Genomic DNA, 15284 nt, shown 5'->3' with positions numbered 1-15284 from the left:
TGTAAACATTATGGGCCGAACAATCCAGTGATTAATATCATGAACAGATTTCAAATGGTACAATATCAAGGATAGGTACACATCATGTATGTTATTCCAATGAAGAGAGAAAGTTAAGGACAGACACCTGTGTGTGTATGCGTGTGGGAGTGTTAGTCAAGTGACGAGACAAACAGAAATGAGCACATGGATAGTGTGTGTTATTCCAATGGACAGGGGATTTGACCATGTGAGGAATCAGGTACTGGAGCTCACCCTTAGTCCAGGCTCTCCATTCCTGCACCACAGCCACCTTCAGCTTCATGTTGTACATCCGGCCGGCCTGGTCAGCCAGTCTCTGCATCCGCCATGTCTCAAACGCCTCTCTCTGCTTCTGCTTTGCTCTGGCCACCAGGTGACGCTCTAACACCTCCTCTCGTTCCAAACACAGCTGGTAGGCAGTCTTCCATGCAGAGAAATACTGCTTCACCTGGTAGTGGAACAAGTGAGTAAGTATGGATTGTTTCATGGCAACAGAAGTGTTTGTCTTCAGTTTACAGATCAACAAACCCAAAAATGGGAACCAAATATAAATCTTTGAATTATTTTTCAAGCTTCAGCAGTCACTTCTACAGATGTCAATACATGAAGTACAGTACACCATTGACTCATGATGTCACAATTATTATGGCTTCTTTATTTCCCCATAATTAACCAATCAAGATACTCCTTTCAGAAAACAGTCTTCTCAGTCTCTCTCTTTCAGCTAACTCAGTGTTGGAATATAATCTGTGTATCAAATACTAAGGCTGAGTGTGTGTATGGACCTTGTCCTCCTGGAGCTGAGCGTACAGCCTCCTGCCCCGACTTGTCTGGGCCTTCTTCCTCCACACACGAGCCAGTTGAAGGGCCTGCATCTGTACCAGTTGTTGGTGCTCCGCCTTCTCTCGCAGCCGGCTCATGTATTGGCGCCGCCACTGGCCAAACAACTGCTTCACCTGACAACAGAAACACTCTGAGTGCAGTGCTTGGTTGGTTCCTACGTAACTGAATCATCAGTGAATACTTCGCTGTTTATTACCACCGATGCATGTGTGTGAATGTGTGTACTTCCAGTGATTGATACTATGAGAGACAATCCAGGTCCTGGCATGCTGGCACAACATCAACATGGTCCTGACCACCCAATAAATGGAGTCACCTCTTACAATCAACATAGATAGCTACAGACCAGTTCTGGCCTGGAATACCCCGCGGTATCTACAAGGAAGAAATATTGCATATCCTCCATTCTTTACTATAGCTGTAGGACTCGTGAAGGTCCGGGTTAGAATGAACCTTCAGTAACCTATGCTTGTCGTAAAAGGCGACTAACGGGATCAGGTGGTCAGGCTGGCTGACTTGGTTGACACATGTCATCGGTTCCCAATTGCGCAGATCGTTGCTCATGTTGTTGATCACTGGATTGTCTGGTCCAGACTCGATTATTTACAGACTGCCGCCATATAGCTGGAATATTTCTGAGTGCGGCGTAAAACTAAACTCACTCACTCACTCACTATAGCTGTAGCAGGTTATAGGTCCACGTGGAGGTGGAACTTACCTGGTTGGTGAAGCAGCGCACTTGGAACTGGAGAATTAGTTGGCGTGTTCTCTTCCTGTGTGCGATGAACTCCTGCCATGCACAGAACACCCTGCAGTAGAGGACAGGAAGAATCAATGATCTGATGACACTAACTCTTAGACACTAGCAATACAGTGCAGGGTGTACAAGCAGATCCTGCTACACACTCCAATATGATCAGTGACGAATACTACTCAAGTAGTAAGCAGAGAGAGGTGAGGTGAGGTGAAATTGGGTTTTACATCGTGCTTAAGAATATTTCGCTCATATGACGACATGCATGCGAGTGTATGTGTATGTGCGGCTGCTTGTACTAGCCCAGACTTAAGTTGGTTTTATAGTGCTAGCCCACTGAGATACCATGCCGCAGTGAAGCAGTATATATTGTGGCAGATACTCATAGTCTGTTATGTTCTCAATCTCATGCCGTGTCCTTTACATTGCCTTTCAAACCATCAACATCTTGCAAGAAGGGGAATACATATTAGTATTGAGTGGATTGTCAGCTCAAAGTTCTCAGGTCCACCAGCTTTTTGTGTAGTTGTGTCCAGATTTGGGAGGACCAGAGCTCAGAACCAATAAAGATTGAGCCAGAACATGCTGATTCCACAACACAGGTAGATACTGAGGCCAGACTAACTAAGCTTCACCAGATCAGATACAGTGTTTCAGTGTGTGACTGTGTTGCCCACTCACCGTGCTGTGAGGTGAGAGTTCCTGTTGTGTCTAGTGACCTGAGTTCTCACAGTGAGACTCCTCCAATACACAAGCTTCTGTCTGAGGAGGCTCTGGTTGGCCCGTGTCATCACGCTCATGGCTGTATCGCGGCGCTGATGGGTCACTGCATCAATAGCATGATAATGTCTTAGGTCTTCTTAACACAGAGTAAGTGGAAGTGTCCACACATAACCAACTGGCTTCAGTAAAACAGATTCTTTCCTGCTCAAGTGTGTCAGCTGTGATATGAGTGGCCAGAAGTGATGCATGTGTAAAAAACTTTTAGATATACACAGTGGCCACATACCAAGCATTTCAGTAATACAGTGTAAAAGGTTTGTGTTTGTGAATGTCAGTTGCTTTAAGTATAGTCTGACACAAGGTTCTGTGTGCTGTTGAAGACATCGCTCCTCACCTGATGACCACTGTTTCCATGTAACAAGGACTGTGTGGAGGTACCTCTGCCAGGACTCTGTGTAACGTCTGTCACTCTCTCTCTTCTGTTCCAGACGTTGTTGCCACAATCTGAACACCTGTTTCAACACGGAATATTTTATACATCAAACCTCATCAGAAGTAGCAGTAGTAGAAGGAGTACTAGTAGCAGAAGCAGTAGTAGAAGTAGTAGTAGAAGTAGTACTGGTAGCAGAAGGAGTAGTAGAAGTAGTACTGGTAGCAGAAGGAGTAGTAGAAGTAGTACTAGTAGCAGAAGCAGTAGTAGAAGTAGTACTGGTAGCAGAAGCAGTAGTAGAAGGGGCTTCACCTCTCTTCACAGAAGAGAGTACACATCATGTTCAGAGAGATACACAAGAAAAGCAAAACATCTAAATGTAACTAAATGTATGGATCTCATATATATATTGTGTTGAACTGACCAGTGCTGTGACCCGCTGCTGTCTGAACGTGTCACACTTTTCCCGCCTCTCCTGGCGCTGCTTGCTCCACTCCTGCCAGCCGCCAAGTGTCCTGTATACAGGAACAGAACATCGGCACTTCAGTCACCAAAGCATCTCAATCAATCAATCAATCCAGTCAATCAACCAACCAGTCAACCAACCAACCACCCAACCATCCTCCCATCCATCCATTCATCCATCCAATAACCCAAGGGGCCCAGTCTATTTCACCTTCTACGATAAACATTTTTTCTTTTGAATGTCACAGTCCTTTCTGAAACACTGATCAACTCAACCTGTGTCTGTATTTACCTTTTTCCCTTCATTTCTAATGTCTGCCTGCAAAAAAATTTAGTCTGGGCCTAAAAAACATTGGTTGATGTCATCAGCAATATCCCAGAGCACTATGGTACAAGACCAATCATTCCAGTGACTGATGTTGACCACCTGATCCAGGTAAGTGGTGTGGATCATACAAACATTAAACAGATCCTGGAGGCTGTTTCTCACAATCACAACTGATACTGTAGTCTCCCTCAGCAGCATTCTCTTCCGCTCACTAGGTCTATGTACCTCACAGACCCTCGTATACCCTCCCCATCCACTCTAGTGAGTATGGTTTTATGCTGCTTTTAGAAATATTCCAGCAATATCACAGCAAGGGACACCAGAAATGGCCTTCACACATTGTACCTGTGTGGGGAATTGAACCTGATCTTCGGACTAGCGAACACTTTAACCACTAGGCCACCCCCACACCCCTCCACTCTCAATGCATCCAAGAAATTCTACTGCACCCACCTCCTGAGTAGTCCTGAATGGTAGGCATGTTTAATTTTGGATGCAAACTGGAACTTGAGTGACCAGATGGCATAGCAGAGTCGCAGTGTCCGTCGGGAGAACTGTCGTGTCAGACTCCGTTCTAAGGGAAGTAACTTCTGCTCTTCAGGCGTGGTGTTGGACCACAAGTGGAGGATGTTGTGTTGGTGCTGTCGGTCCTGAGTCTGTAGAAATAAATAACCCAGAGTGACATCCAACCTTGTTCAATAAACTAGACCCGATACGAATACATGACCATACAACCAGACAGGAGGTATTAAGAGGCAAGTATAGGCTCATTTGACATCCAATGACTTCATTAGCTTCCCAATAACAGACACTCACATTTGATAATGGCTCTAATACTGCCAAACACGTAAGCTTCTTCATGAGGAAATGTTCTGTCTTACTCCTTACCTTTGCTAGCCAGAGTGGGAAGTACTGCTTGTAGACAATGAGCTGGTTGTAGCGTCCAGCAAGGTCGGATAACTTCTTCTTGTCACCACGTCGCTGCCTGTACTCTGCCAGAGCTCGCACAGACTTTCTCATCAGGACGTTGTTCTACACAAACAGGATTCAAGTGACACTACATGATCAGGATCTATCATCCTTCCCGACTTCTCACTGTTATCACACCTACTGTAACTGTACCATTACCTTAAACACTAAGTTCACTGCAGGCCAGAATAGGTGGACACTACCTCAAGCTTGTTTAAAGTAATGAACAAAACAGGATTTGCTGGATTGACATGACGACGTTCCGATCACTGTGATCATTCAAGATTTTATTTGAGTTCAGTGTTTCATAATTGAATTGAGCCACAAGAATGGAAGACCATCCTGCCTTAGTGACCTGTTTGGGCCTCAGACGTTTAACTGCAGTAATACCTCCTATTTTTTATCAATATCAGTACTTATGAATTTGTGAAATGTCTCCCTTAAAGAAGATTTCACGACACATAACACAGATGCAAAACTGCAGACACATGACCTATCATCTATCTGCCGCTCTCATCAACTCAACTCGGACTTTTGGTACTTGTGCCTCTGTCATAATTTCTGTAAAGGTTTTACTTGAAGCTACACGAAGTAGTGAAGAAAGCCTTACACAGTGGGTGTTAGCCTTGACCATGTCAGCATGCTGGGTCTTCCAGTCATGGAGGAAGATGACCAGAGTGGTGTGGTCATGCAGTTGCTGTAACCGTGACGACAGTGACTTAAGCTCCCTCTGTCTGGCTGTGAACTCTAGCCACTGGTCAAACACCGAACTGACGGGCCACATTCGCATCCGAGTTACTGCCGTTGTTACCAGATCCTGGGAAGAAACCAAAGACGAAGTCATGATATCTTACTAACACAACATATTGCTTGTGAGATTCCAGATTCCAGGTGTCACACAACCTTAGTTTACTGCTTTACCTTGAGTCTCTCCCGCTTGAGAGATCTCTCCTCGAACACCTCGAGCCCAGAGAGACTGCCACTGTGGACTGACCGGTCGCCTACTGCTGCCTGCCACACCCTGTCCAGGCTCCCCCCTGTAGAGTGACCGGTCACCATCTCCCTGGCTGCCCCTGTAGAGTGACCGGTCACCATCTCCCTGGCTGCCTGCCCTGGACAACAACCTAGTGAGAACAGAGGGACACTGTCATCAAGCAGGAAATAAGCTCACAAAACAGAACTTCATCATTAGAATATCTACTATACTGATGTACACCATCTTACACCATTGAACATCACAATGTCATGGAAAAATGAGTTTCCGATGCTGTTCATGTGTTTGATGTTTAACACCACATGCCTATGTTCATCTGAAAGACACTGATCTGTAAATCTCAACCAGACAGTCCAGTGAATCACTTCAACCTCAATCTCTGACTGGGATACAATGACACAACCCAATCACCCAGTCTGACCACCTGCTTGTCATTTCTTAAGACATGCCTAGGCGTTGCTGAAGACAAATTCTAACCAAGATGTCCACAGGTGTGAGAGTGAGTATTTTTTATGCCGCTTTTAGCAATATTCCAGCAATACATCGGCGGGGGACGCAGCGTCTATGGCGATGAGCAAACGCTTTCACCAATAGGTTCTCCCACTGCCCACATGCACAGGTAACCGCCTCCGTGGCGTAGTGGTTAGAGCGTCCGCCCGGAGAAGCTGAGGCATGGTATCTCAGTGGGCTAACACTATAAAACCAGCTTAAGTCTGGGCTAGTACAAGCAGCTGCACACACACATACACACGCATGCACGTTGTCATATGAGTGAAATATTCTCAAGCACGACGTTAAACCCAATTTCACCTCACCTCACCTCACATGCACAGGTAACCCAGTAACTGATGTTATGGACAGTGATCCACGACACATGGCACAGGCTATACTGGGAACCAATTCTAAGCTGGATTCCCTACAGGTTTATTTGCAGAGTCCAAATTAACATCCCTCAGTTTCTGCTCGTTTCAGGTGTAAGTACCTCCGGAAGGGAAGTCCAACTGATGATGTAGACCTGGGGCTCTCTGATCCTCTGTCAATGTTGTCATCAAAGTCTGGCCATAATGACAGCTCTGTAATAGAGATATACAACCTCACAGAACTCAAACATCTGAGTCTTTTCATTAATTTGTGTTTCCATTTGAGCAGCAGTAGTGTTGTGATCTACCTAGGTAGTAGTCCACAAGAAAATCACTAGTTCTTCCTGAAGGTGTTTAGAATTGAAAATTTTAACTTAAATAGTATATTTATATACTTAGCCTATCTCACGATTTGCACTTCTCTCTCTTGCTTCGACGCTGAGTGGAACGAATGAGAACTGTTCCAGTAGGCCTCTCTTGTCCATACCCCTGTGTTCCCCAGGCTGCTCTCCTTATAGGACAGGTCCCTAGTCCCAGGCTAAGTGTGCAGCACGTTCCCCTGTCTACCCACGTGACTACCTCAGAGTGATCATTCTCTTCTTGGAGCCAATGGCAGTTATACGTCGTAATCTGAGTAGAGGGGAGGCTGGGTGGGCATCCATCCCGTGAGATAGGATAAGTATATAAATGTACAATTTATATTAAAATTTTCAAATTTTTAAACTTATCCTATCTCACGATTTGCACTTATCCCACGGTTGGACGGCGGGTCACAGATTACCCTAAGTCAAAAAGCACTGACAGTATATACTGTATTATTAAAATCTAAATATTTTAGATATTTAAATACTTACCTTACCATAGGTCTTATGCATATTACCTCAAGCTCCGCTTAAAGAGATCAGACAGTCGTTGATTCGCCATTCTGTAGAACGGCCACCTCGTGTATCGACGAGTGTACAGGCAACGGAAGTGACGTGATCTCCCCTCCCGCGCAAGCGCGGTCCATCCAAAATCACTTTTACTGACCAGGTCCAAAGAGCCCAGAGAGGGGAGGAGCATCCAGCGTTGGGAGGGAGTTACCGCCCTATGGTAAGGTAAGTATTTAAATATCTAAAATATTTAGATTTTAATAAATTTTTAACTTACCTTACCATAGGTCTTATGCATATGGATTCGACAGTAGGACGGCGGTGTCGGGCTCCAGAGGACCGTCCCCACGAAAACCCACATGCCAAGGGAAAACCAGAAGAAACTACTGAATCGCCAGACTGTCGCGAGGAGGCCTCTGAACAGGAGACAGATAGTGACTAAAGGCAACCCTAAGGAAAACAAATACACCCAGAGTGTAAGTTAACCTGAAGACCAGAAGGTAAGAAGAAGTAGTTACCTAATGGGCGGTAGGATGGGTGAGTTGCTGAGCAACCACCAGTGGACCAAACGATTGAAGACCTTCCACGTCCTCGACGGCCAAATCCCGCAGGTAATGACTAGCGAAGACAGTAGAGGACTTCCAAAAACAACCCTCCATGATGGCTGGAACGGTGCAGTTTCTGTGGAGAGCCATGGTGGATGCCAGAGCCCTAATCTCATGCGGATTAGTGGCTGTAGGATGAGGCAGATCTTGCGCATCGTAGGCGGTCAGGATGGTAGTACGGAGCCAGAGCGCAAGCGTATTCTTATTAACTTCACCTTTGGCCACAGAAGACAACGGGATGAACAGTCTCTTACGAGACTGCCTCCTGGAAGATGACTTGGCAATATAAATCTTAAGTGCCCTCACGGGACAAAGCAGCTGTTCCTCAGCGTCGTGAGGTCCTAGAATGGAAGACAAAGGAGGGATGGAGTCCCGCAGCTGGTTCTTGGCCACGAGATCCCAAAGCAGTCCGAGATGAACCATGCCGGACCAAGAACGCACCCTGGTGAAATCTCACTAACCCTAGCTCTGTCCAGGGCCAGAGAGAAAAGCTGTCTTCCTGGAGAGGTTCTCAAAAGAAGCCGTGTCCAAGGGCTCATAAGGGGGACCTCTCAGATGACGAAGAACGACGTTTAGGTCCCAAGCCGGAGGACGGAGCTTTGCCTTCTGGTCCTCCAGCTTAAACGCTTTGAGGACGGCGATGAGTTCTGGCACCTTGGAAATCTTTTTGTCGCACTTGACCGCCAGAACGGAGTTAAGAGCCGATAAATAAGTTCCTATAGTGTTGCCCTTGAGACGCCGGGACTTCCGAAGAAAGAGAAGGAACTCTGCTATAAACTGAGGAGAAGCCTTCAATGGGTCCTTGGACTTCTGTGCACAAAACTTCTCAAAAGAAACCCACTTATCATCATAGAGTGATCTTGTGGAGACTCGATGAGCACGAGCAATAACCTTGGCGACACCCGTGGAGAAGCCCTTGGCCTTCAGCTTTTGCAGATGATCCAACCGCACAGATGAAACCGAGTCGGATCGGGATGCCACTGTCGACTGTGGGGATGCCTGAGCAGGTGAGGCCAGTCTGGTAACTGTTGCGACTTCTTTCTCGGCGAGACGACGCGCAGATCTGGGAACCAGGTTCTGGCTGGCCACCAAGGCGCGACCAAAAGCAGACGAATCGCCTCTGTCCGCTTGACCTTTGCTATTACCGCTGGCAACAGAACTGGTGGTGGAAAGGCATTACGCCCAGACCCTCCCACGACAAAGGACATGGCGCCGACCGCCCATGCCGCTGGATCTGGAATAGGAGACACGCATAACGGCAGCTGTGTGTTGAAGCGAGTCGCAAACAGGTCGCGATCAGAGGGCGGCCGACTGTGACAAAGAAGTTTGAACGCTTCTGGATGTAGCATCCACTCTGTTGGAGACGGTTTGCCCGCCTTGAGAGAGCCGCCTGCCAAAACGTTCTTGCACCCTGGGATGTGTCGGGCTCTGGCGCTGATGCCATTGTCGTCCAGGAGACTGGCCAGCTGGAACGCCTGCTCCAACAACTGTTTGGACCTGGTCGCTCCCTGATTGTGAATCAACCACACCACCGTGGAATTGTCCGGACGCTATCAGGAGCCTGGTGTTCCGCAACAGAGGCACCCAGTGTCGAACCGCTAAAATGACTGCTTGCAGCTCCAAGTTGTTGATGTGCCATCCTAGCTCGGTGCCTGACCACAGCCCCGAGGTGGTCTGGTCGCTGAGGTGAGCACCCCAACCTTGAAGAGACGATCTACTGAACAGTTCGTGGATCGTGAACAAACTCTGTCAAGGAGACTCCTGCGCAGACGCTCGACTCGACAGTCCACCAACGGAGGTAAGCGTGGAGATGCAGGGGCAAAAGGAACCTCAACTGAAGGTCAGTCCGCCTGGATGTAAGGCAACAGGAAGCGCTGTAACGGCCGAAGCATCAAGCGCACCTCTGAGCCGCCAAGTCCTGGGCTGAGGTGAGGAGACCTAAGAGGGACTGCCACTCCCTGAGCACGAGCGGCTGGGATAGACCTCGGTTGGCTTAAACTGACAATCTTTCTCCAGCGATCTAGCGGAATCCTGACAAGGTCGCAATGTGTCAGGAAGAGGCCTCCTATAAACGCCAGTTCCTGGGACGGCTCCAGGTGGGATTTGTCTATGTTGATAATCCATCCCAGTTGCTGCAAGAGATGAATGGCAAAGTGCATCTGTTTGCGAAGCAACTGAGGGTCGAGGTGGTTCATGAGACAGTCGTCTATATAAGGGTCGAAGTCGATGCCCCTGAGATGGAGGAACCGGGTGATCGGCGAGGTAATCCGAGTAAAAAGCCACGGGCCGTGGAAATTCCAAATGGAAGCACTTTCCACTGGTAGTGGGACCCGCTGAAAAGAACCTCAGGTACTTTCTGTGACGGTGGGTAAATGGGCACATGCAGGTAGGCATCCTGAAGGTCGAGGCTGGCCAACCAGACCCTGGGCGCAAGCTTGGCTCAGAGCTGTTCCAGGGACACCATGCGGAAGTGAGGCGGTTCCGAAAGATAAAGGTGGTTGAAAATTGCCATGTTGTGAATCATTCGTAGTTTCCCTGAGTCCTTCTTGGGAACCAGGAAGATTGGTGAGTAGAACCCCGGGACTGTCGGGGTCTAGCACTGTCTCTATAGCTTGTTTGGCGTAACAGAGTGTGGATGCTGTCTGCTAGCAGTAACTGTTGGTCTGGAGCATACACACGCGACTGGGGTGTTGAAGTCAGAGGCGGCGACACGGCGATTGGCAGCTTGTAACCGGGTCCTGAGAATGTTGGTGATAAACGGTCTTCCAGGATTGTCCAATTGGGCCAGAAGATCCCCAGTCTCCCGCCTACTGGAGTAGGATCGAACCGCACGACTGGGGCGGAGGTCCCAGTCGTTTGGGTCGCAACTTCAGCGAATCGGCGGCGGGCGCCCCTACCCCTGCCGGGCGTCGGCGGGGGTCCCGGGACGATCCTGCTGACGGCGCTGAAAAACAGGTTCGATCTGCCACGCCACGCCCTTCTGCCAGAGGCGCCGCGACGGAGTCTCTTCGGGACGTAACGGCGCTTCCTCTACCCCTTGCAGATGATCTGCCACGAAAGCCGTCAACTCAAAGCTTCGAACGTAGACAAAGAAACCTCCGTATTGGTAAGCTCTGCGTGTTCCTTATACACCTCCGAATGCCGCCATTAAAGAGGAAACGAGACGCAAAAGGGGCTCTTAACAGTTTCCTTTTAAACTCTTCCTGCCAAGAACAGGGCTCCAGGAAACCCATCCGCCGAACAACCGCTGTCATGGCCAGAGCCAGCCGGAGGTGCGCCAGCAAATCATGCAACACCTTGCCCTGCCATTGAAACAGGGTGGTAAGATGTTCTAACCTTGACGCAGTTGTCTTCCGTCAGATCCCAAGCAGCAGCCGGTTGCCGAGGCCAACGCTGATACCGGGCTTCAACATCCGCTTTGAGTTCTGCATCAATGGCCAACATCTTGGAGTCCTGCACTCGGTAGGATGCCTGTGGGGAAGCCGATAAGCTTTGAGGGACTCGCCATGAGCCGCTACCCATCGGCAAAATCCAAACTATGAATCTTGTAGTCTCCTTTGCGCGACTTTGGAGCCTTTATCGTGGTATTGAGAGACAAAGTAGCAAAATCAGCGCCCAAAGAAGCCACAGCATCGGGCCACCATCGGGTGAGGCGGGAGGAGTAACTCCGAGAAGACCGAATAGCCTTCGGTCGGCCGAACCTGAAGAGGGAGAAGGACAATCCGGCAGTCTGTCGGCAATCCAGTCGAACACAGCAGAGAGAGGGAGGTAGGTGCCCCCATCATCATCATCCTCTTGCAACATTTCCTCATTATAATCGGAGAAAAATAGCGCCTCAGTGTCCTCCCAGGACACGGTAGGAGCAGTAAATCGCTGACCCGGCAGCAGCAGGCTTCGTGGGCGACCGATGACAACTGAGAAGCAGCACTCAAAGTAACTGTCGGGAACGTGGACGACGCGGGCGAAGCGCTTAACAGGAGGTGACCTTGAACGGACCGACGGTATCGCCTTTACCACGCATCGGTGACCTTGAGCCTCTCCTATCCTTGGAACGCACGGGAGAGCGAGACCTTGAATCAGACCGACGACGACGGCGAAGAGAAGTATCCGAACTAAGACGAGGACTCCTAGACCGATGATGCTGCCGAGGAGACCTGGAACGAGATCGCCGAAAGCACGATGGGAACGCCGGGCGCCCTGACGCCGGGAACGCTTCTTCCATTAACTGACGCTTGTAGGTTCTCCTCTCTAGACACTGTAGCCTTCCTGGGGATACGGTAGTTCGCCAAAGGCGCCGGAGTTGGCGCTGGCGCGCAGGCGGTACAGGCGTCAGCATGGCATGGGCGCCGGCGTCGGCATAGGCGCCGGCGTCCGCATGGGCGCCGGCGAGGGCATCGACGCTGGTTGAAGCAACAAGTCAGCAACTGGAGAATCAAGTGCCACAGGCGCCGGCGCGCAGGGACAAAGCTAGGCAACGGCGCTGGAACGGTGCTAGCTTAATTCCCGCAGCTGCCGCAAAAGGAGCGTCGGGCAACTTCTGAACCTCCGGATGCGACAAAGCGTCCGGGTGGGATAGGTCAACAAAGGCGCCAGACGAAGCGCTTTGGCTTCAGGCGCCAGCAAACGAGGCGCAGGGGTGGACGGCTGATCTATCACAGGAGAAGAGCGTCCGACCGGGCGCATTTAGGGGAGAAGACCGGAGTCCACAGAAGAAACAGGGGAAGACATTTTCCTCCTCCGTTGTGACAAGCGTTTCTTCTTAGCGCTGAGGTAGGCCTTGAAATCTGCGACGGACAGCGGAGTACAAAAGTGACAGCGCTAGTCAATGGAACAGGCAACAGTCGCACAGTCTGGGCACCAGGGGTGTGGGTCCTTGGCAGACTTCTGCACCTTGCAGATGCAACAAAACTGCCGGGTCATGCACACCAAAAGCTGTAACACACAAATGTGAAACGTAAAAAACCTAGAAACAACCCCTGCAGACGAAAAAATGGAAGCACCCCTCCCACAAGAATGGGCACGCCCAAGTAAGTGGGACAGTCGTAAACAACCAAGATGGCTGCCCCCACACTGAGCCGAAAAAAGCGTGAAAAAACACACAAATTAGGCAAGAAAAAAGAAGGTACACAAAAACAAGCATGAAACAGAAGGTGGAAGAACCCTAGAGGTATCAAAACACCCAAACATGCCACGTGGAAAAAAACTCGAACGGGGGACACACCCCAAGCCGGGCGAAAAAACATAAACACGAGGTAGCCAGGTAAGTGAAGTTACTTTGTAAATTATGTTCTTCACCCACAGAGAAGAGACATAAGATAGAAAACATACATACCAATAACTTTAATATCTGAAATCTATTAGTAAGTGTCTGAAACTTAGCTTAACCAAAAACGCCTGACCAGCAAGACGCTTGATTTTGAAGTAAATCACGTGATTTTGATGGACCTCGCTTATGCGAGGTGGGGAGATCACAGCCACTCAACGACTGTCTGATCCTGTACACTTGCCGATAAGACGAGGTGGTAAGTTAAAAATAGGCAGAATGGCTTAATCAACAAGGGACTGTCTGATCTCTTTGTACCGGAGCTTGAGGTAATATGCATAAGACCTATGGTAAGGTAAGTTAAAAAGCAATGTGGTGTTCCGCCCCAGGATCCGACTAGCATAGTATCTATACTAGTGAAGGGTTCTTCTGAACCCCTTGGCTTACTTGGCATCATCACTCCCAAGGAGAGGGTGCTCCTGAGCAATGTGTGCCGCCCCAGGATCCGACTAGCATAGTATCTATACTAGTGATGGGTTCTCCTCAACCCCTTGGCTTTACTTGGCACCATCTCTCCCAGGAGAGGGTGCTCCTGAGCAATGTGGTGTTCCGCAGGATCCGACTAGCATAGTATCTATACTAGTGATGGGTTCTCCTCAACCCCTTGGCTTACTTGGCATCATCGCTCCCAAGGAGAGGGTGCTCCTGAGCAATGTGGTGTTCCGCCCCAGGATCTGACTAGCATAGTATCTATACTAGTGATGGGTTCTCCTCAACCCCTTGGTTTTCTTGGCACCATCGCTCCCAAGGAGAGGGTGCTCCTGAGCAATGTGGTGTTCCGCCCCAGGATCCGACTAGCATAGTATCTATACTAGTGATGGGTTCTCCTCAACCCCTTGGCTTACTTGGCACCATCGCTCCCAAGGAGAGGGTGCTCCTGAGCAATGTGGTGTTCGGCCGGAGGATCCGACTACCATAGTACCTATACTAGTGATGTACTGATGTACTGCTTACTAAGGCACTATCGCTCCCAAGGAGAGGGTGCTCCTGAGCAATGTGGTGTTCCGCCCCAGGATCCGACTAGCATAGTATCTATACTAGTGATGGGTTCTCCTCAACCCCTTGGCTTACTTGGCACCATCGCTCCCAAGGAGAGGGTGCTCCTGAGCAATGTGGTGTTCCTAGTGATGGGTTCCCAGGATCTGACTAGCATAGTATCTATACTAGTGATGGGTTCTCCTCAACCCCTTGGTTTTCTTGGCACCATCGCTCCCAAGGAGAGGGTGCTCCTGAGCAATGTGGTGTTCCGCCCCAGGATCCGACTAGCATAGTATCTATACTAGTGATGGGTTCTCCTCAACCCCTTGGCTTACTTGGCACCATCGCTCCCAAGGAGAGGGTGCTCCTGAGCAATGTGGTGTTCGGCCGGAGGATCCGACTACCATAGTACCTATACTAGTGATGTACTGATGTACTGCTTACTAAGGCACTATCGCTCCCAAGGAGAGGGTGCTCCTGAGCAATGTGGTGTTCCGCCCCAGGATCCGACTAGCATAGTATCTATACTAGTGATGGGTTCTCCTCAACCCCTTGGCTTACTTGGCATCATCGCTCCCAAGGAGAGGGTGCTCCTGAGCAATGTGGTGTTCGGCCGGAGGATCCGACTACCATAGTACCTATACTAGTGATGTACTGATGTACTGCTTACTAAGGCACTATCGCTCCCATGGAGTGGGTGCTCCTGAGCAATGTGGTGTTCAGCAGCAACCCTCGCATACGCAAGAAAATGCAACTAGGCACATCACCTTGCTTTGCCACGATTTATCAGAGTACCTCCGTAATTACGACTAGTAATCAGGCCGCACCTGCTTCGAGACAGCCCCCCAGACCCCATCATGAACTGGGGAAAAGGAAACTGAATCTGAAAACTCACAAGTTTAACGTTCAGTACCAAAACAATACCACATGACTTCCACTACTTACCACAGTTAGGTCACAACATTGTGCTAAGGTACTTAGCTTGAACGCTACAAAATCCATAAGGAAATCGGGAAGGACTCACTACACTGACATGATTGCTCCGAGCAATGTGGTGTTCAGTCACTACCTTCATGAAAGTGAAAGGACGCAGCTTAGCGAGTGTAATCAGTCGCAATA

The 15284-nt window shown here is 49.2% G+C and overlaps 1 protein-coding gene across 1 annotated transcript in view; it reads right to left on the bottom strand.

Moving 5' to 3' along the window:
* LOC124257486 overlaps nucleotides 1–15284 on the bottom strand; it is a 64717-nt gene that overhangs the window by 4626 nt on the left and 44807 nt on the right. Inside the window, exons 20-30 of the mRNA XM_046691552.1 lie at nucleotides 6510–6600; nucleotides 5455–5677; nucleotides 5144–5350; nucleotides 4453–4596; nucleotides 4018–4220; nucleotides 3196–3286; nucleotides 2736–2853; nucleotides 2300–2444; nucleotides 1583–1673; nucleotides 807–977; nucleotides 256–469 (exon numbers count right to left, since the gene is read on the bottom strand). Of these exons, the coding sequence (XP_046547508.1) occupies nucleotides 256–469; nucleotides 807–977; nucleotides 1583–1673; nucleotides 2300–2444; nucleotides 2736–2853; nucleotides 3196–3286; nucleotides 4018–4220; nucleotides 4453–4596; nucleotides 5144–5350; nucleotides 5455–5677; nucleotides 6510–6600 (1698 nt within the window). The remainder of the gene's footprint in view (nucleotides 1–255; nucleotides 470–806; nucleotides 978–1582; nucleotides 1674–2299; nucleotides 2445–2735; nucleotides 2854–3195; nucleotides 3287–4017; nucleotides 4221–4452; nucleotides 4597–5143; nucleotides 5351–5454; nucleotides 5678–6509; nucleotides 6601–15284) is intronic.

The sequence above is a fragment of the Haliotis rubra genome, unplaced genomic scaffold, assembly GCF_003918875.1.
Source record: "Haliotis rubra isolate DU_JTF1 unplaced genomic scaffold, ASM391887v1 Scf662, whole genome shotgun sequence".
Taxonomy (NCBI): domain Eukaryota; kingdom Metazoa; phylum Mollusca; class Gastropoda; order Lepetellida; family Haliotidae; genus Haliotis; species Haliotis rubra.
Note: the sequence above shows the minus strand (reverse complement) of the source record. Positions and strands in the feature narration are given on the sequence as shown.